Below are 21,789 nucleotides of genomic sequence, written 5' to 3' on the forward strand. Positions count from 1 at the left end.
TTACAACATATCAAGTATTTTGTTAGGATCTGACAACACACAATCGAATAGGTTAAGGTCTGGGATTTTGAATGCTCAAAATGTGGTGAATGAAGCAGACATGTAAAAAAAAATACATATTTTACTAAGTGCAATGTTTTATAATAGCAGTATATATCCTGAAATATTTAACTCTAATTATTTACTGTTCCCTTTCATTCATATGTGTGTATATATAGTAACATTATAAACATTACATGTTATATGTAATAAATATTATACTACTATGTACATAAATTTATATTCAATAAATATGGTGTGGTTAGAATTGACTTATTTGAAGACACTTTAAAACAAACATGGAAATTATTAGTTTGTAAAAATAAAAATCTGAGTTTAACATATAGGATAAAGCAAGTGTGAATTAATAGTGGTAATGAAAATGCATTTTTATGAATCCCCCTTTTCTTTTCTGTTTAATTGGTACAATACAATACATTATACTAGTAATTTAAAAACAGAATATCATCCACATCCACAAAGTACTGAAGAAAAAGAGAAAAAGTGTCATTCTGTTTTGTGAAGAAGTATAGCAGGGTGAAATGCAACTCATATTGCACCTAGACTGGAAAATAGAGAGATTATTTCCAAAGCAAGTGTGGGGTTACTATATAAGTAAACTTTGGTTAAAAAAATATTCCCCATCCTTTTGAAATGAAAAACTACAACCAAGAAGAAAATCTACAAATAACATATATGGACAGGGACAAAAAAAAATGTAATTCTTAATAGTAACTTGGCAAAGACATGCATTGAAAGGTTTGGATATGTGGTATTTACTTTCTGACTCCTATTCACATCTGGATTAGTAAAAATGTTAATAGCATAATATATGCATAAATTTGAAGATTATTTTATAAAATTATTATCTATTGTGCATTGTGCTGCTCCTGAAAAGTCCCCATTCATTTTGATATATAAATAATACAGAAAAATATGTTTACCTTGGGGGTTGCAGTTACTAAAATAAATATTTTGAAGAAATCCTTGAAATTGAAGATTCTTAAAATTAACTCAGTTTTTGAGATGAGTACAGTTTTTGTTTGTTTGTTTGTTTGTTTTGCTTTTGTCTTTTTGTTGGCTGAGATATCTCAGTAAGAATAGGAGTTCTACACTAATTTAATGGTATTTCTAGAATGTTATTGATAATTTGCTAACAGTGCTTGATCAGCTCCCTTATGGATACAATAAAGTGATTAATGAAAATATAATAGGAATAGTAATGATAGAGATCTTTATTATTAAGTAAAAATCTATTAAAGCCCAAATTATTTTCTGTTATTAAAAATAAATGATACATATATCCACTCCTTTTTAGATTTCCTTCCCATCAACCCAACATTGTAAAGCAACTATACTCCAATAAAAAAAAAAAAAATTTAAAAAATAAAATAAAATAAAATATTTTTACTTTTAGGCCATGTAAAATGTTACATATTCAAAATGTTATTTTAAAATAAACACTCTGGCAGGGAGAGATAAATCAGAAGCTTGGGATGAACACACAGATACTACTATATATGAGAGAGATAACCAACAAGGATCTACTTACTGTATAGCACAGGGAACTCAATATTCTGTGATAACTTATATGAGAAAAGAATCTAAAACAGAATGAATATATGTATATGTATAACTGAATCACTTTGCTGTACACCTGAAACCAACACAACGTTGTAAATCAACTATACTCCAATAAAATAATTTTTTTTTAAAAGTATTTGAGAAAGAGTCAAGTTTGGGATAATATCACATTACTGTAGTTTTGATGTGGTAAAAAATGTAATTTTGTGTACATTGCTAACGTGGTATGTTTAAAGACGAATGCTGACATTTCAAGGAACTGTAAGCTAGAATTTTGACTGATTATATAAATAAATCTCTTCACAATTGAGTGCTTCCCCTGTCAAAATCAGATGAGGAGAGAAAAATTATTTATATGGTATATGCATTAAAAAACAAATTGCTGGGTTTCCCTGGTGGCGCAGTGGTTGAGAGTCCGCCTGCCGATGCAGGGGACACGGGTTCGTGCCCCAGTCTGGGAAGATCCCACATGCCGTGGAGCGGCTGGGCCCGTGAGCCATGGCCGCTGAGCCTGCACGTCCGGAGCCTGTGCTCCGCAACGGGAGAGGCCGCAACAGTGAGAGGCCCGCGTATCGCAAAAAAAAAAAACAAAAAAAAACAAATTGCCATTTGTATGATCATGGAAAGTTGTTATCTAATATTATCTAATGCAGAAAATTTATACCAGGAAGCAAATCAGCAGTAGACATTTAATTAAATTAATTATGCGTAAGAATAAAACTCAGTGTAAGGTTTGTGACATGAGCATTTAATATTAATTTTAAATACAAATGCAGGCCCCAACAAAATTTCAATTAAGCAGTTTTTAATATTTTACAATTAATGTATTAAAATGATAATAAGAAAATTAAAAATTTAGAGTGTTCCCCCATTTAATAATTTATTAAGCACAGATTTTGTATAAAGCATTATGCTAGACACTGAGGATACAGAAATGCCTTTTAAAAATTATACAGAGATGAAAAAGAGAACATGCAGCAGAGATATATGACCAAATGTGAGGTTAATGAATGATTGCCCTCAGCAAATGATATTTGAGTTAAGATTTAAAAGAGTTAAAAAGCCAAAGGATCCCCCCATAATGAAGCATTTCAGACAGTTTGTATAAAGTTAAGAAACATATTCATTAAAGTACTTGAAAGAAAGTATAATTACCTGGAATTCAAAGAATGAATTGAGTGTTACAAGGCATGAGAGTAAAGACCTGTGTAGATCATATAGGACTTAAAGACTATGCTGATTATTTTTCTTTTAATCCTAAGAGAAAAGATTTACCATGCAAGGTATTAACCAGAAAATTGATGTCATCAGATTTAGAGGTGTAAAAAGCTGACACGGTGGAGGCCATTCACTTTTGTGGTAGACTAAATGAAAGAAAGGTTGTGGAGATATAAAAAAGCAATGAGTAGATTTCAAAAATATTTAGGAAATGAGTCAACTGAACTTGATGATTAATTGATTGATTATAGAAAAGATAAGGGAACAGGAGGTGTCTGGTGTATGTAGCTGGATGGAGGCTGGTGGTATTTATAGAACTAGAAATTGCTGGAAGAAGAACATGTCAGGGGAGAATGTGTCAGTCAGTGGGAGACTTTGAGTTCCTTTTGGACATACTGAGTGTGCCATGTCTTTTCAATATCCAACTGGACATGTCAAATAGGCGTTGCATGTACATGAGTATAGCTTGTGGTACAGAACTGCTCTAGGATATAAACCTGGGAGTGATTAATGAGTAGATAGAAACTGCAGAGATGGGTGTGGCTAAAAGGACCTAGAGAATTATGTGAGAACAGATTGTGAATCCCATTCTTGATGATCTCAATATTTAAAGGTTAAATACAAGAAGACAACCCAACAGAATATGAGAAAGAGTAGCCAGAGATATATGTCGAATCAGATATATGTGTATCTATCAGTGTGTGTGTCTGTGTGTGTTTGTGAGGGGTGGGAGGGTTGAGTGTTAAAAAAACTAGGGAAGATAATTCTTAGGAACAAAGACTAATCAACATATTGAGTAATTCAGAAATAACAACATTTATTGTTTATTCTGTTACAATATTTATTGTGACAGAAATACAATATCAGTATTGTAGTATTATATGACTTGATTTTGGTAACTTAGACGTCTTCCTAAAAGTTTCACAGAAATACATGCTAAGCATATTATCTGCTTTTGCACTTGCTTATAATTCAAATTCTGTGTTCTGGATCTAAAGGGAATGCTGAACCATGCTTCAGGGGACCATATGTTATATAAATTCTCACCTCTAATAAATTACTTGAACAGGCAGAACTGTGTATTTTACTTCACTGAGACAGATACTGGGGGCGACTTGCCCATATCCCTTTGGCACACACCATTCCTGTGCACCGAGTAGACCAGGGGTGCCAGGGAAATAACACCTACATCCCCACCCCAGCAATCTTCAACCGAACACTAATGAGTATTGGTCAATATTTCCTAAATACTCCTCTCCCTTGCCCATCAAGCGAGGTGACTTGGAGGCAAGCCCTACATTATCTGAGTTCCACAGCAGAATTGAATGCAGCTGCCCACAGGGTAATCTTCTCAATAACACACTCTTGATTGACTTCCCTCCCTTCCTATCTCGCTTCGCAGTGCTCCCTGTGGTCACTCCCCATAAAAGAAATATCCCAGGGTCTGTTTGTAAGGATTCTATATTTGTCAGCGTTCTATAGAGAAAAAGAACTAATGGGATTTGTTACAAAGGTTCAGATTCCAAGATCTGCAGGCTGAGTCTGAAAGCTAGAGACCCAGAAGAGCTGATGACTTAGTTCCAGTCTGAGTCTAAAGGCCTGAGAAACCAGAAGAGATGATGTCATAGTTCCAGTCTGAAAGTCAGCAGGCTCAAGACCCAGATGTTTCAGTTTGATCTGAAAACAGGGAAAAGGCTGATGTGCCAGCTCAGTTGCCATCAGACAGGAATACTCTATTTGTGGGAGGGTCAGCCTTTTTGTTCTATTCAGGCCTTCAACTTATCAGATAAGCCTCACCCATATTAGGGAGAGGAATTTGCTTTACTCAGTCCACTGATTTAAATGTTAATCATTTCTCAAAACACTCTTACTAGAATTCCCAAAGTAATAAATTTTGGGCCAAATATCTGAGTACTGCATAGTGTAGTCAAGTTGACACGTAAAATTAATCATCACAGATACACAACACAACTCTCTTCCCCAACATCACACTTTTCTGATCTTTCTTCTGCCACCTTTTTCTCTAGAATTGAAGCTTTATTTTCTATGTCAGGATGAAATTAAATTTTGCTATATGTATATATGGTCAAACTTTAAAAGATGATAGCCCTCATTTTCCCAGAATCATTCTGGTTCACACTTGTTATTCTATATAATTAAATTAATATTTTCTCTTCACTTTTAAAAGTGTTCTACTTGGAAGACAAAATTATATGATCAGCATGTTAACTGATTCCATTCCATAAATGTGATGATGGTAATGAAATTAGTGAAGTATATTTCACTCTTTTATTAAATTATTTTTTTCTACTGGTTAAAAATATGACAATATGTGTCATATTTCTTCCAATTAATTTTTCTTCCTGGGTTATTATATACTACAGTTTTTACCATGATGTACATGGAATGCCTATTTGTAAATGGGATATTATTGTTGATTATCTTGAATGTATTTTTTTCTTTAAAGGATTGAGAAAGAATGCATTTGAAAGGTATAAATAATTTATAAGTGGGATACAAGGCCTTCCACAGGATCTTGTTTATTTTTCTATATATGACAAATCTGCATAATATTTTCCTGAAATAAGATAACTAAACTAAAAATTACACAATTGATTGATACTTATTTAATTGGCTTCAAAGTCAGAGAATGACTATAACCTCAGGGTAGTTCAGTTCTTCTATCACATCTAAGGGAAGGGTGAGAATAATTGTGACCCCTCTGGAGCATTCAGAGCCTATTTTGTTTATTGTTGAGGATATGGAGACAAGAAGAGGAGACAGTGCCATGTTGACTGCAAGCCACACAAAACCAGACTAGCAAGGTGTCATAAAGGAATGAGCCTGTTTACTCTGTCTCTGTTTTTAGTTTATTTTCCACTTTTTCTGTGTAATATGTATCTCTGTGTTGATTAAACAATATTACATGGCATAAAAGTTAGAAATATAAATGTCTAAAAGTATTTTTGCATCTTCTTCCACAAAGGATGATTTTATTGTTAAATGGAAATAACTTTATAACAATTATGTTGTAGAATATATAACAAAATGTTAACTTTTAGTAACATTCTAAATAACTATTTCAGATGATTTGCTAACTGTGCTTTAAAGCAAACAGCCTGTGCTAAGTGCTGCATTACTACATTTTCAAAAAGATTCTGCATAATGCTTGTGAGACAGTAGTTGATCTCAAGTTCTTTGTGGGTTCCTTATTGTGAGTCCCTGGTATTCCTGCAACAATGAAAGTGTTGTTATTCAAGTGCACATAAATGCATTCAGTCCATAATAATAGTATGCATAGCCATCTATAAATAGTTGAAGAAACAATTGTATGAAATGCTTGATATTCATCTGAACCACTTTTTGCAATTTCACTTTTAAATTCAGATTTCAGAAATAATACAACAGTGGTGCTCATAAGATATTCAGATATTTTTGTAAGCTTTTCCTGGACAGGATGGTAGCTTCTTAAAATTGCAGACCCTGTTTCACTAAATCTATAAAAATATACACAATTATGTAAATATATACAATTACAAAAAATGGCCTGAACATATACCATAATGTACAATTATTAAATATATAGTTTTATATGTGTGTAATGGCCTTTCTTAATATTACTTTTTCTTTTCTCCTAGATACACCGTCAGTTAAGATTATACCATCTACTCCTTTTCCACAAGAAGGACAGCCTTTAATTTTGACTTGTGAATCCAAAGGAAAACCACTGTAAGTGATTTAATAAGCGATAAATTTTTTTACTTTTCTTGTATCCTGCTTTGATTGCAGTCTTTAACCTCAGAAATCCACTATTTTTATATTTTCTTGGTGGGCAAAGTGATCTCAGAACAGAAAACCCCCTGAACCATGTCTTCACTAAGTGTCTGTGGAAGATTGGTCTTGTATTTTGTCATCTAGTGAAGTTTCTGGGGAGGTTTCCAACTGCGATTTTTTTGTTCTTTTTCATTCTTTTTTTTTTTCCCACTAAGATATTTCAACCTGAAAGGAGTATAAGCTTAATCAGTCACTGTTTTTACATCATCAGATTGTAGAAGTTACACATGCTGAGCTTACTTCTCTCATGAAAAACTCTGAAAATATTGAATCCTCAAAATATGCCCAAATTTTAAAGTTACATGCGAAATCATTTTCCTAAGGGGGATCAAATCTACACCTCTAGTGTAGCCCCTGTGACATAATTTGTGAATGTGATATGTTTGGAGGTAGTGTGAATGAAAAGGGTCAAAGACTCCACATTTTCTATTATAAAGCAATTTCATTGTTAGAATAATGAGTTCTAACATCACTTCAACCCTAAAATTTTACTTTTTGACATTCATGTTTTTAAACAGCTAACTCATAGAAAATCTATATTTAATAGAAAATTCAAGTATGGAGTATCCAAATAAGGATTATTTCATTGGAAGTGATTTGATCTTTCTATAGTAACATTCTACATGGAGCTGAAAGTCACTTATTTGGTCTTTTTAGAAGCTTCCAATTGATTTGCATTTCTGTTTAAATTTTAATAGGAGGCATTTAATTGTTCTCTATACATAACTATATGGGATAGCTTTTGAGCAAATCAAATTTAATTACTAAAAAATTGTTTCTAATAACATTTGTTATTTAAGTGTAGATTTCATATTATCACATGAGGAATTTTTCTATAGTAATTTTAATACAGAAGCCTGAAATTTCAACTTCCTCAACTGTATTGTCTTATACTTTTTAACGCACTAAGTGAATTCACACTTTCTTTATCACCGTCTGGTTATTTTAGAACTGTTCTCTCTTCCAGTAATTATTTTCTAGAGATTTAAAATATACTGACTTAAAGAGCATTTTGTAAATTAATCTGCTTTTTTTTCTATCTTTTAAGAAACATTTAAGGCATTTTAGACCTTGAAAGGAGCAATTTTTTTCAAAGTAGCTTTACTACATATATACTGTACAATTCACTTTCATAGTTCTTACCCTCTGATAAGTTTAAGTTGCTTGTAGAAAACACTTTTCAACTGCAGTGTTCTATCTAAATGTGACAGTGCATTTCAGTACTACAGTTTCAACAGAGCTTTTGGCTGTAAGATCAGTACTTTAACTAAGAAAGAAGTGTGATATACTCTAGTCAGCTTTAGACATACTTAAATCCAGTTTCTTTACTCCCGATGTTTTATATCTAATACCAGTGCTTCTTTCCTAACTTTCCCTTCCATTTCCACTCCTGTTCCCTTTGCTTATTATTTTCCAATTCTGTCTGTTCCTCTTTCCCCACACCCCCCGCCCTTTGCTTCCATTTCTCCTTATAAACTCAGAGGTCAGTGTTTGGAGATATGATAAAGTATCAAGGAATAGCAAAGGATTTTTGCTTTTACCTTATCTCCATAGTTCTGCCCCAAAGTACATATGTGTACATTTAGAATATGTGTACAATTTACACAATTAAATGAGGTGAAGATGGGAAATATAATATATAGAATGCTTGAGAATAAATACATTCCAGCTCAAATGGCATCTAATTACCTATCAAAGATCTTCTCTTTGATTCCATATCCACTCTCACTATCCACATTTTTTTTTTTTTGGTGAATAGTTAGATTGTGATCTATGTAATTAGCTATTTAAGTAGTCCATTTCCCTCAGCTCAGATATGGTTGAATAGATATGCCTTATTGTGGTCTCTGTTTCAGTTACCTAGAAATAAGCTTGGATATGCAATAATCCTCTGCACTGCCAATGAATGAAAAACACAATCTCTTATTTATTTATGTTATTTAAGAATACAAAGGTTCCAGAAATTTAAGAAATAGAAAATGTCACCTTTCTCAGAAGGATCCTGGTTAGTATCTCTTTGCTATAGGTAATGGAAATAAAAAGCCTCCTTATTTGACAGAAAGGAAAACTAAAGCTCAGTATTAACTGATTTTCCTTATTCATCCAGATTTAAAATGGACGAGTCAGGATTTAAACTTAGTTCAGTCATTGACCAAAGATTACATTCCTTCAGCTATTTTCTGCTACTTCAATTGCTGAGTCTAAATTGTCACCTATGTTGACCAAAGTCACTTTTGAAAAATTAGAATGGGCCCTACAATAACGTGCAGCACTCAAATCGAAGCTCTGGATGCTTGAAGGTGAAGAACTGGCTAGTTTCAAGACACATTTTACTGCTGCTGTTCTCTTCTATCAGGCTTTCTGCTGTATTTGTGCCCTTTCTGGCAACTTGCCAAATTCCTAACAAACTGACTATTTTTAGCATGAGTTTACAGCCATATAAAATATCCTCTAATTAGGATAGTATCCTCTGGCAATTCACTCATAAGCTCCAGAAGGGTTAAAATTATTATTTTCTGTCTTTATCATTATAGATCATAATGTTACATTCTATGTGCTATGGTCCACAAATAAATGTACATTAACTTATTTTTTTGTATTGTATTCTCATTCCCAATGCTCTTTTTACCATTTTCTTTCCTTGTAGACCTCCAGGCCATTGACATTAAAGGTATAGCCAACTTCTTTGACTCCTTTTTGCCTTTATACCACTGCTTCTCTTATGCCCTTCTTAATTATCTTAAAATCCACTCTTCTGCATTTTCAAAGTAACTATCATTTCCAATAAATGAAGACATTAACCTCTTTAAAGACAGTCTCAGCTCTAGCCTCTCTAGTTTATATTTGATTTCCCACAGTGCTAGTTGAGGCAGATAGGACAAAACAAAAAAAAACAAAAAAAAAAACAAGAGAAGACTGAAAAGAAATCATTGGATTTTCCCAGAAGGAAATTTTACTGATCATAAAGAAAACAAGTCTCACTAGAGCAAAGAGAACAGAACGCGAATTGAAATGGATTAATCAGGGAGTTAGTAAGTGGTGGGGAAGTAAAGAAAACAGGAAGGACACCCATTTCAGTAAATGAATCATGAAAAGTGGAAAAGGGATGAGAAAAGAAAGTTATTTCAAACAGAAGTTTTAAAACAAAAAATAGTAAAGAGGCTGTCCTATTTTAAGGTAGGATCAAAAAAGCCTGTAAAGAGTGGGAGTAAAAATGAAGTATGTGATATCACATTTACCCAACAGGTAGGTTCGAATTTCCTATTTTACTCTGGTAATCACCGTCAAAGTTCTCCATTATTTTGCTGCTATTACACCTGATTCCCCATTTTGTTATTTTGGAATCACGGAGAAGCAACACTGTGTCTTAGCTTCTAATTGACTCCTGAAACACCCGATTTCTATTATCCTTACCAATTACCCGAGCCCCCTTTGATGAGCAGGTGAGAATCAGAAGTGGATAACAGGTGTATGATTTCTTTACATTTTGTAGCTGACATATCATTTCCTTAATCCGTGATCAAATATTGTTTCTTTAAAAATGTTTGACCAATATATGATTTCCTAAAGTATGAGTTATCCATGGTTATTAGGCAAGTTAATAGTAGAACAAAATAGCACCACTATCTTTTGTATAAATCACAAAATTATGGTGTGACTCAACTCATACTGAGACTCATGTTCCTAGCCTGGCCTCCTGTATGCTAATATTGTTTTCCTTGTTCTAAATGTGAGGGCCACAGTGACTGTTTATAAACAATCATGCCTTATTTGCCTGCTTTGGATTGAAGCCTTTTGCTGTTTCCCTGTGGAACAGCTGCATAACTTGGGCAAGGACCAAATTGTTCCACTTGACATTACTATAGAGGCATTCTATTCTTTCCTTAAAAGAGAGATTACTGTACATGTCTGTCTATTGTTTTAATTTTAGTTTAAAATGAGGACCAAGCTAATGCCAGCCACTTTTCTTTAAAGTCCCCAGAATTTTTGTAACCTTCTTCTTTCTTTGGCTGAATTCCCAGACAGCTTTCAGGCAGCAGCATTCTCTGCTTATAGAAGTAGAGGGGGAAAAAGCTGTTATATTACATTAATGTTATGACCTTAAAAGGTGTGGGATTGCCCCACACACGCTATAGCTAAAGAATCATCATTCATTTTTTGTTTGTTTGTTTGTTTGTTTTTGTTTTTGCGGTATGCGGGCCTCTCACTGTTGTGGCTTCTCCCGTTGCGGAGCACAGGCTCCGGACGCGCAGGCTCAGCAGCCATGGCCCACGGGCCCAGCCGCTCCACGGCATGCGGGATCCTCCCGGACCGGGGCACGAACCCATATCCCCTGCATCGGCAGGCGGACTCTCAACCACTGCGCCACCAGGGAAGCCCTCATCATTCATTTTAATCAAATGTTTAACACTTTGTAAATTTACTTCACAAAAGCAATGTGACATTTTCAGTCAAATAAATGTATATTTGGTATTTATTCTATAAAAGAAAATAATTATAGTCATTGATAAATTTTTCTGTATATCAGGCATTATGTTTATGTTGTAGTTACTATTTTACCTCTGGTAACCACACTTTTTCTTATGATTTTGGTATGAATCTAGTATACATAATTGCATTGCACATAACATTGCTATTCTGAATAAGAAGAAAGATTTTAATCTTTAGGAAGACAGATCACATATCATATAATAACTGGTGAGGTGTTTTAGAGGAACACTTACACATCCATTTTCAAAATGATCTAGAATTTAAGAAGAAATCTGATAAAAACATGCATTTTCCTATTAGCATAATGGAGATTAAAAATAAGATGCAAATTAAGGCAAAACAGTTTTATATCAAATCTGTTTTCTCAACCTAATATGTACCTTTTTACAAATCACAGGTTATTTACTAATTGTCATATAATCTAATCACAGCCAGAAGAAATGACAAAACAAACCCAGAGTTAAAGAAGGCAAGTTATCCAGAGTGAAATGTCTTAGCCCCAAATAGAGGAAAATATGAATTTGTCAACAGAAAAACAGTGCAGAAGGCTTCAAATAATAAAATAGTTTATTTGGGGTCTTAAGAATTGCAATTCAGGAGACAGATTCTGGTTAAACCAAAAGAGTGTTCAAAGGAAGAGAAAGAGTCAGGGGCTTATAAAGACAAAAAGCCAAAAGGCTGTTAAAATTTGCCTAGTGAGAATTGTGATTGACGTGAATCAGGAAATATTTGTCCTTGAGGAATCATGTGTTATTTTAGGGTAGTCCAGTAAGTAGAGAGGCTGCCACAAGTTATTTTAGGGTATGGGCCCAATAATTATCTTGAGTTTCTGGCAGATGATCTAGATGTCTTAAGTAGGACAATAAGAAATCAAATGGTTAGATTCTATTCAGGCTGAGATGTGCATAAGTCATACTTTGTAATAGCCTCCTGGCTCCATTTTAGGGAGCTCTCTTAGCAATATAGACTCCATTTTGATTTTCCTTTCACAAATTTTGGGAAAAAGAATATGATCTACAATGATGGCAATTTTATATGATTTGACTTAATGCCTAGTAGATGTTAATTACACAGTATTTGTCTCTCCCCTGACATCTGCGCTATAGAAAGCCATCTAATTAATCATCAAGGTCTGTGTTTATGTTCAGATATACTGTCTAAGCTGTCATGCTCTGGGGCAGAAAAAGCTGTGTGGTGCAGTAGAAAGAGAAATAGAAGTAGCTTTGAATTATAAATCCGCAGATATCTGTGGCCTGAGTGGTCTTGAGTAAGTCACGTAACCACACCAAAATGTTTTTTTAATTAATAAACTTTATTTTTTAGAGAGTTTTAGGTTCACAGTGAAATTGAGTGGAAAGTACAGGGTTTCCATATACCCTTCGTTCCTACTCATGTCCAACCTCCCCCACTATTGACGTCCCTCACAACAGTGGTATATTTATTACAATGAACCTATATGGACCTATCATTTTCACCCCAAAGTCCACAGTTTACCAGTGTAAGTATACCAAGTATTTTTTATTCTCTAAAATTAGAAAATAAAACCTAGTAAACAAATTGTTTTAATTTTTTTGTTTGTTTTTTGTTTTGTTTGCGGTACGCGGGCCTCTCACTGTCGTGTCCGCTCCCGTTGCGATGCACAGGCTCCGGGCCCAGCTGCTCCGCGGCATGTGGGATCTTCCCAGACCGAGGCACGAACCCATGTCCCCTGCATCGGCAGGTGGACTCTCAACCACTGCACCACCAGGGAAGCCCTATTTTAAATATTAATGAAAAAATATATGCAATTTCTGCCTCCAATTAATTTCATAATAAATAATAGCCATGAGGATAAGTTATTATTTTGTCAAAAAATTCCATACAGTGTATCTCACCAAGTTTTAAACTCAGAAGTCTTAATTACATATTTAATGCACATGCTGATATTGGGCTACTATGGCAATGCTGGGAACTGAGTTACTATCTCAGATTTCTTACATGGCTCTGAAATTGAAGGTTCTAAGCAGAATAAACACATTCTAGGACAACAGTCTGTGACTTTCCAAAGCATGTTTGAACAGCAAAGGAATCCAAACTAAAGTCATGGCATAGGTGGGAGGGAGGGAGATGCATGAGGGAAGGGATGTGGGAACAGATGTATATGTATGACTGATTCACTTTGTTATAAAGCAGAAACTAATAAAAAAAAATAAAGTCATGGCAAAACTGGCAGGGCAACATGGCTATTTTTGTTGAGATTAAATAGTAATAATGAGCTGTAGAGAAGAGGGACAGAGGCATGAACTCTTGTCAGGGGGTAAAATGTAATATAGCTAGAAGTGGAAAAGTCCTGAGACATAGGAATAGCCCCTCCATACTGTTAAGGTAGAAAAAAATTTAGAACAATTGGAAGGACTGGAAGGGGTAGAGAATGAGTTCTGGTTCCACAAATGTGGAAAAGGCAACAATGTAAAGGAGTTCAGCTGGGATGAAATAGAGATTAACCAGGTAGCTATTTTTTTTTTTTTTTTTTGCGGTACGCGGGCCTCTCACTGCTGTGACCTCTCCCGTTGCGGAGCACAGCCTCCGCGGCCATGGCTCACGGGCCCAGCCGCTCTGCGGCATATGGGATCTTCCCAGACCGGGGTACGAACCCATGTCCCCTGCATCAGCAGGCAAACTCTCAACCACTGCGCCATCAGGGAAGCCCATAGGTAGCTAGTTTTGACAGAAAGCCAAAGCGAGAGATCTGGAAGGTTTTAAGAAACCAGAACTAAGTGAATAGCGTGGTTCATGAGTGGTTGAGAATCCAGAGTCTGTGACGTATAAAGCCTCATTTTGGCATAGGTTTCAAGTTCACTCATGCTAGTCTTATTTTAACCACAAAACTATCGTGTTGTAAAAGGTTTACAAAGACTCTTATAATTGTTTTCATTTTGTAGATAAGGACAGTAAATCTTGTGGAGGTCATATGACCTTTTCTATTCACTCAATTGATAAATGGTAGATTACAAAGACACTTTTTAAAAATTTTAACAACTCTGGTGGTTATGTTTTCTTATTTACATTAGTGTTTTTAGTTCTCCTATCATATTGACTTTTCACAATAACCCAGAGAAGTTGGCAAGAATGAGAAAATACTTATAAACTTTTAGGAATGCCCATATTTTAACTAAATAATTAGAAAAGATTATCAGTTATGAATCAAACCTGTATTAGCATATCTAAATAGTATCTAAAGAATTTCTAAATATATCTAAATAGTTCTGATTATTAAATATATTTGTTTTTAAAAAACTAATTATATTATGTTCTTAATTTGATATGTTTGAGAAGATTGACTGCAGGTTATAACTACAAAGCAGTACCTGCAAACGTAATACCAATGTAATGAAATACAATGCACAGCCTTAGAGGGTAAATAGAATAAGCAGGAAGTTCAAAGTGAACACTCCCCCAAAGTATGTCTTTCTTGCTAAATACTATGCTTAATATGTCACCAAAACAATTGGTGGAATAAACATAATGAGAGGATGGACCTACTATATACATACCCTCACAAAGTCAGTCCTTGGATGATAAAAGTTAGAGCATTTAGATTTTTCCCCTCTTGTGTTCTGATCTCTAGAGAGATATAAAGTTGTCTCAATTAATTAATTAAAAGCATTGTAGTCAGTTTTTTCTAAAGTGTTTTCAAAGGAATAATATTGGGAAATTTGCTCCAAGTTTTCATAATTTAAAAAAATATATCCATGTGCTGTCCTTTTCATACAAGTATCTCTTCTGAGGCCCATATGTTCTTTTGCTTCCATCTCATGGCTTCAAAATTTAATCCCATGTTGACTTTCTGGAAACACACAAGTGGTTAGCTTGGAAATGAGACCGAATATATTTGGTTTTGTTTTTGAAACAAGAAGCTGACTCTCGGTAATCTCCACTGCTGTTATTTAGGCTGGGCATCTGTGGTGTGTTGGGCACTCAATCATTTTCAGTTAAATGTGCCTATGTCTTGTGAAAGTCCCATAAGAGCTTGCAGAATCATGATTATAGATCCAAAGAGGAAATGTACTTCTTGAACATTTCCAGGTAAGCAATTTTCTTGCAACAAAAACCCAATTATTTTGTAAGTGTTCAGTGGGAAACTCTAACACTAAAATGTCTCAATATGTTTAAGACATTGTGGAGTGATAATGTCATATACTTGATTAGATTTTAAGATGTGTACTTTTGGGCTCATGGATTTGAAAATCTCTGTTTCTTTTTAATATATTAATTATGAGATTACATCTAAGCATTTTACTCTTTATTTAAAGATCTGTAAACATTCATTTGTGTTTATATAAAAACAGTCATCAAAATGGTAATTGTAGGAAAAGTGCAGAAACAAAAATCACTCTTAACATGTAAAAGAGCTGAAATATCATACTTCATCCTTGATTAAAGAACATGTTAACCTAGTGCTCAACAAGTGCCATTCAGTAAGATTTGTTTTTTCTCTTTGCAATTTTTTTCCATAATATGTGTCCTAATGTTAGAGCTAGTATCCTTCTGGTGATCGCCATTCAACTTACTGAGAAGTGTGTTATTTTGTGCTTGTGGTAAATAATTTGATTATCATTTTTGCAAATATATGGAGAGAACAAACAGTGAAAAAATAAAATTAATTCAGAATCACTGGAGATATTTAGTATTATTTCAATTAATGGTGAAACTGAGAAAATTTTTGTACCTTGGAAAGCCATTTATTCAAACAATCTAAAGAAATTTTCTTGCATTATATGTGTTTTTACAAAGTGTGGTATATATTGATTCACTTTTCTAGATATAACCTCAATCATACAGGAACTCCTAAGCTTCAAAGTTTGAAAGAAATTTAAACAGCAATGTCCCAAGTTGTAGAAAATATGAACATTTACAAATGTTTCCAGTTAAAATGAGTAGAATATGTCAGTGATTTTTGATGGCCTTAAAACCCAACTCTTTCAAATTCAAAGTACTGGAAATATCTGGGATGCTTCAAGGAAAGGAGAAAGAAGAGAGAGACAGAGAAAATAAAAGAGACAGGAGAAAAGAACAGCAACTCTTGTGACTTGTGACCAGCAGATTTCTCTAGAATGGTGAGCTTTGATGGACTTCAGCACCACCACTCAAAATTACAAGTACAGAGATGAATATAGTGAGGTGACCATCAAGAAGCAAGATTAAAAATATAATAGCTTTCCAGTAGAGGGACAAAAAGACCTAGAGGCCACAGGAGTTCTCATTGTGGGTCACAAATGCAGTGTTTTTCAAATAGCTGGTTGTGGCTTTTAATGAGTCATCAGATTAATTTAAAAAGCCATTTTTAAAAACCAAAAATAAAATAAAATAAATAATAGTATAAGAAAGGAAGGAAGAAAAAGAAAAGAAGATGTTACAGTACATTAGAAAGAGCAAGCTTTTATTTCCTGTGTGTATAGGTTTGTGCATTGTATAAAGCTTTACAAAGCTTGTATAAAGATTTGAAAATTGTTACATTAACACCAACTGTGGTGAACCTGGATCTTGGGGACATTCAGGAAAAGAACATGCTAAATCCTAATCACTTCAGTTTCTCTAAAACTGTCACTACACAAAAATGTATTTTCAAACTGAGGAGATCTTAGCTCCAAAAAAACAATTGAATATCACTAAGTATGTTCTGTTTAATAATGCAGAAAAGTTTGATCCTTTGAGAAGGATTTCATCCAAATGATTAAAATATACTTGCAAATGTTTTAATCTTAAATTTCAATTATCTTCAGCATTTACTTACATGAAGCATTTAATTCCCCAGCTACCAGATAAATGATGTGTGCTTTACTTTTACTTTTCCAAGACCATTGGTTTTAATATTAGAAAAGAAAGAAGTTGTGGAACAGAAACAGTTCTATAACGGTGACACAGTGTTTAACATAAGTATTAGATCTTATAAGGTTAATTAACACAATTTTATAGTAGTGAAAGTAATGGATTGTAAAGTAACTCTGATATGGAGAATAGGACCCTGTCATTGCAACGTGCCCTTGAACTGAATGGTTTTCAGGCATCTGACTGATTATGATGCTTGTAGATACATTTTATATGGTATCAAATTGTCCTTATAATGTACACAGGTTGATAAGGTGGGAAATTCTGAGAAACTCAGACTCATAAGTTGCTGATTTGAAAAACATGAAAATGTTCCAAAGTCTATCTTACTCAAAGGAGGTTTCAAGGAGTTCCTAAGTTTCAAAGAAATTGAAAATCATATTTTCTTAAGAAATTATTTTTTAAAATATCATAGAGATTTTGAGCTTAATGTACATACAAAGAGGGACTTATTATTGCTTGGATGAGGGAATGAATGTTTACTCAAGATTTCTTGATCTTTTAACTAGGAATTAATATTCCATGTTTACCAAAGGGAAAAAAAATGTTAAGTGTAGATAAAGCATGGGTAATTATTTTGCTTTAGCACAAAGTCCTTGAGAGATTAGCTTAAGCATTTGTAACAATCTTGAATATTTTTTCTTCAGTGCTAAAATCTGTCACTCCTTCAGGATCATAGCAATCTTATCTTTTCTGGGGATGATCTTTTATTTCCTGTGCCACAAAGCGTCTGGAACTTTACAGTTTGTAGTGTGAGTGCTTTGTTTTTCAAAAATGTTAAAATAATTATCAATGAACACTACCTTATCAGTAAAAAGTCGTCCAGGATTTCACAGGCACTCTAAAAGGTGCCATTATTTTCAAGTCTCTAAAGGCACTTACTTCTTGCATATAGTTTATTTTCTATTTCTACTACAAGTTTCTAAACTTGTAGGCAAGAAGTACCTTAAAAAATCAGAATCAAGTAGCATATGTTCAGATTAATCAGGGTAGAAGAAATCCATTTCTCATTTTCTTTTGAGATTTTAAATCTAATGATGAAGTTAACATTGATTTTATTGTCCCATCTGAATCTAATCTTTAATGTAATGAGACTCCTCCTACTTGACACTATACTAGTTCAATAGTTGATTTCAGGAATTTACATGAGTAGATAAATTCAGAATCAGACTTTCAACTTGCAGTTTAATGGAATAAGTAGGCTTGATTTTCCACTTCAAACGGACTTCATTTATCACTGCATTAAACACCTTTGACCCTATCAGGCAGAAGTACTGATGGTGATATTTGAGTAGGGGCTTTCATTGTTGAGACTTTCAACAGGAATCACTGGGATTCTCAAACTGCAAATAGAAGGAAAAAAATCATTGCTTTTCATAGAAAGAATTTTTCAAGTATAGGAAATATCATATCTACTCTGAGCAAAGACTAACCCTTAAGAATTATGTGGATATAGCAAGAGACTGAAGAACACGTCCAGAAACCACTAAAATCAGAAGGGAGTGGAGACCAATGAGGAAAAAAAGCTAAGGAACTATTTCACTCTTTCTCTCTCTCTTACTCACACAAATACACAAAGACATATTTATTAAATGAAATACAAATAACTGCAACAGGCTAGAAACACAATGGAAAATTACGTACGTTAAAGAGAAGTAGTTAAATTTTCTTCACCTGCATAATTTCTTCAAGTCTCCTTTTCCTTTTTTTTCCTCTTCACTTACTGTATTATTCCAGCCCTAAATATTTGAAAGATCAGGACAGAGCCAACTTAACAAATGATGATACCAACTGTATCAAAATGCAGATTTTGCAAAAATAATTATTCTAAGTAATATGTTAAAGAGCTATAGGAGGCAAAAATGTGTACATATAATCATATATTCTAAACATTTATGAAAATACATGGGGCACATTTCCACATATCAGAAAAACAAAACTTTTGTTTTTTGGCTGCATTGGGTCTTTGTTGTTGTGTGTGGGCTTTCTCTAGTTGAGGCAAGTGGGGGCTACTCTTCATTGTGGTGGCTTCTCTTGTTGCAGAGCACAGGCTTTAGGCACACGGGCTTCAGTAATTGTGGCACGCGGGCTCAGTAACTGGGGCTCACGGGCTCAGTAATTGGGGCTCACGGGCTCAATAGTTGTGACGCACAGGCTTAGTTGCTCCACAGCATGTGGGATCTTCCCAGACAAGAGATTGAACCCCTGTCCCCTGCACTGGCAGGCAGATTCTCAACCACTGAGCCACCAGGGATGTCCCAAACTATTTTTTTTAAGTTATGAAATACTCAAAGACACAGTAATGAAATTTATTTTGCTTCAAAATTGCCTTTCATTGCTCTTCATGTACATTCTTGCATGACGACTTCAAGAACAGTATTTAAAAAACAAACAAACCATTAGCCTCTCCTCATTTTTTTTTTCAGTTAGCTTAGATGTTCTGACAGACAAGATGGAAAAGTTGGGTTCATCAGGCCTGAGAAACAACCAGTTAAGCACAATGGATAGGAAAAGAACAAAATATTGATTGCATAGTAATACTGATTAAAGAGAGAAATAAGGTTAGGAGTGGATTGAAGAATAAAGGTAAGTGATGGGTTCAGCAGTTAGGATTGGAGGTTTTGATGATGAGCTGAATAGTGTGCTGAAAAGGTGGAAGGCGGGCTTCCCTGGTGACGCAGTGGTTGAGAGTCCGCCTGCCAATGCAGGGGACACGGGTTCGTGCCCTGGGCCAGGAAGATCCCACATGCCGCGGAGCGGCTAGGCCCTTGAGCCATGGCTGCTGAGCCTGCACGTTCTGAGCCTGTGCTCCGCAACGGGAGAGGCCACAGCAGTGAGAGGCCCGTGTACCACAAAAAAAAAAAAGAAAAGAAAAAAAAAAAAACGATGGAAGGTTCTGATTAGAAAAGTTGAAATATTGATATTTAAGGAAGTGATGATGATGACAAAGTTTAGTGTATGATTATGGCTGAGTAAGGCTAACAAAATAATTATTGGATATGAGAGGTTCTGGGAACCTCAAGGTATTGGATGAGTTATAAATGTAAATATGTAGATCAATGAAGTTTAAAGAGATTCTCTCTTGTTCCTATGTTCCTATGACATTAATTTATTTTGACTTCTCTAAGACATACTGGATTTCATTGTCTTTCTTTTCTCATCTCCCAAATGTTTGGGAATCTGTTCTTTTGTTTTTTCTCTTAAGCTTGGACACTTGCTTGGCTCCAATCTCTGTATAAATTCTAGTCCTGCCCTCTGCTCCAGTTTCTAATTTCTCATTCCTTATTGCTAGATGGAGATGTATTTCTTTATTTTCTTCTAGCACTTGAATTTAATGTTTCTTAAACTGAAATCATCAACTTTTCCTTTCCACTGTATCTCAGTTTGTTTCCACCCTGGTTTATGCTTTGTTTGTTTGTCATTTGGTTGGTTAGTTGGTTGGTCTTGCATTGCTATTTTTTCCTATTCAGGATTAAGATTGTTCTCATACAGACTAGACTCCATAAGGAGAGTTTCTCCTCTGTTTTCAGTAACACCATACATTTTCTAGCTCCAAAAAGTTATGTTTACTTTCCCAAGAGCTCTTCTATTATATTCTATTATTCTGTGCTTTCCTTTATTATTACTCCAACTTCATGTAAATCTTTGTTTTCTCTCTTCAGAACTCTATATGTGGTCTCTTCATTGAATTTTTCTTTTTCAGGTATTTCACATTGGTATACTTAAAGAAAACTCTGCTCAGAAATATTTACTTCTCAAATGAGTTAGTAAAAGCATTTTTATTTTTCAGGAAAGTCTGGATTTTTCCACCTGATACTCAAGGCCAGGGCTGAGTGCCAGGCTAAAAAATGTACAGGTTTAAATGTACAGGTTTGTGTTTCTACCCCCCACCTCTCTATTCCAAACTTTTTCATTTCTTTGCTTTTGTTCATCTTCCTTTTTATGACCAGAATGTTCCCTACCATATTTCATTCTGTATTCCATATTAACGGCATCATCAGTCTTCTGGTCTAATAGTAAAATAATAATTTTTTCATGTTCAGCTTCATGTCCTAAAAACTTTATCTCGGACTAAAGCTTCTTATGAGCATATTTGGTCCTGTTCCTTAATATCAACTTACATCTTAGCTTTTGATTTTATTACTCCCAACTCAGTTATCACATCAAACACTTTTAACTTTACCCTTTCTTAGTTTGTTATCTGAACCAATAACACTATCACCTAGTAACCTTATACTCTTTCCAGGCATTCGCCATGTTTAAATTCATCTATTCAACAATACGGCCTCTGGAAGGCAAGCATCCTAACCAGGATTCTGACTCCTCTTGAGCTGTCACCTTCCATTTCTACCACTCAAAATCCTGCCATAATTAGAGAGATGAGTCAAAAGTTATATCTTTCATAAAGCCTGTTGTAATGTTCCTAATATAGATATGATGAATCTTTATGATTTTTTATAACTCATTTATGCCACTTACCATATCCTGCCAAATGTTATGTTTGATTAGACATATTTTATGTAAACTATTAAAGTATAATATCTCAGAGAACAGATATTATTTTAGTTTCCTTATGTCGCTCATAATTCCTGGTTCAAAACTTGCACTGATTTGTTTATAGATACTTATTAGATAATAATTGTGTAACCTATGAAGTATCCAGTCAAGGATATATAGGTATACTTTAATTAACAACAACAACAAAAATGTTCATTGATCTCTTACCTGTCTTAAGATGTAAGTGTAAGAGTAGGA

The 21,789-nt window shown here is 34.3% G+C and overlaps 1 protein-coding gene across 7 annotated transcripts in view; it reads left to right on the forward strand.

Annotated features, from left to right (window-relative positions):
- The window catches only part of CADM2 (cell adhesion molecule 2), a gene marked incomplete at both ends in the record, with an annotated part of 1,085,551 nt that overhangs the window by 968,051 nt on the left and 95,711 nt on the right, over positions 1–21,789 (forward strand). For all 7 annotated transcript variants that reach the window (XM_081235460.1, XM_081235462.1, XM_081235464.1 and 4 more), the window contains one exon: positions 6,480–6,570. In XM_081235460.1, the coding sequence (XP_081091586.1) occupies positions 6,480–6,570 (91 nt within the window). The remainder of the gene's footprint in view (positions 1–6,479; positions 6,571–21,789) is intronic.

This window comes from Mesoplodon bidens, assembly GCF_964165515.1.
Source record: "Mesoplodon bidens genome assembly, chromosome: 5".
NCBI lineage: Eukaryota > Metazoa > Chordata > Mammalia > Artiodactyla > Ziphiidae > Mesoplodon > Mesoplodon bidens.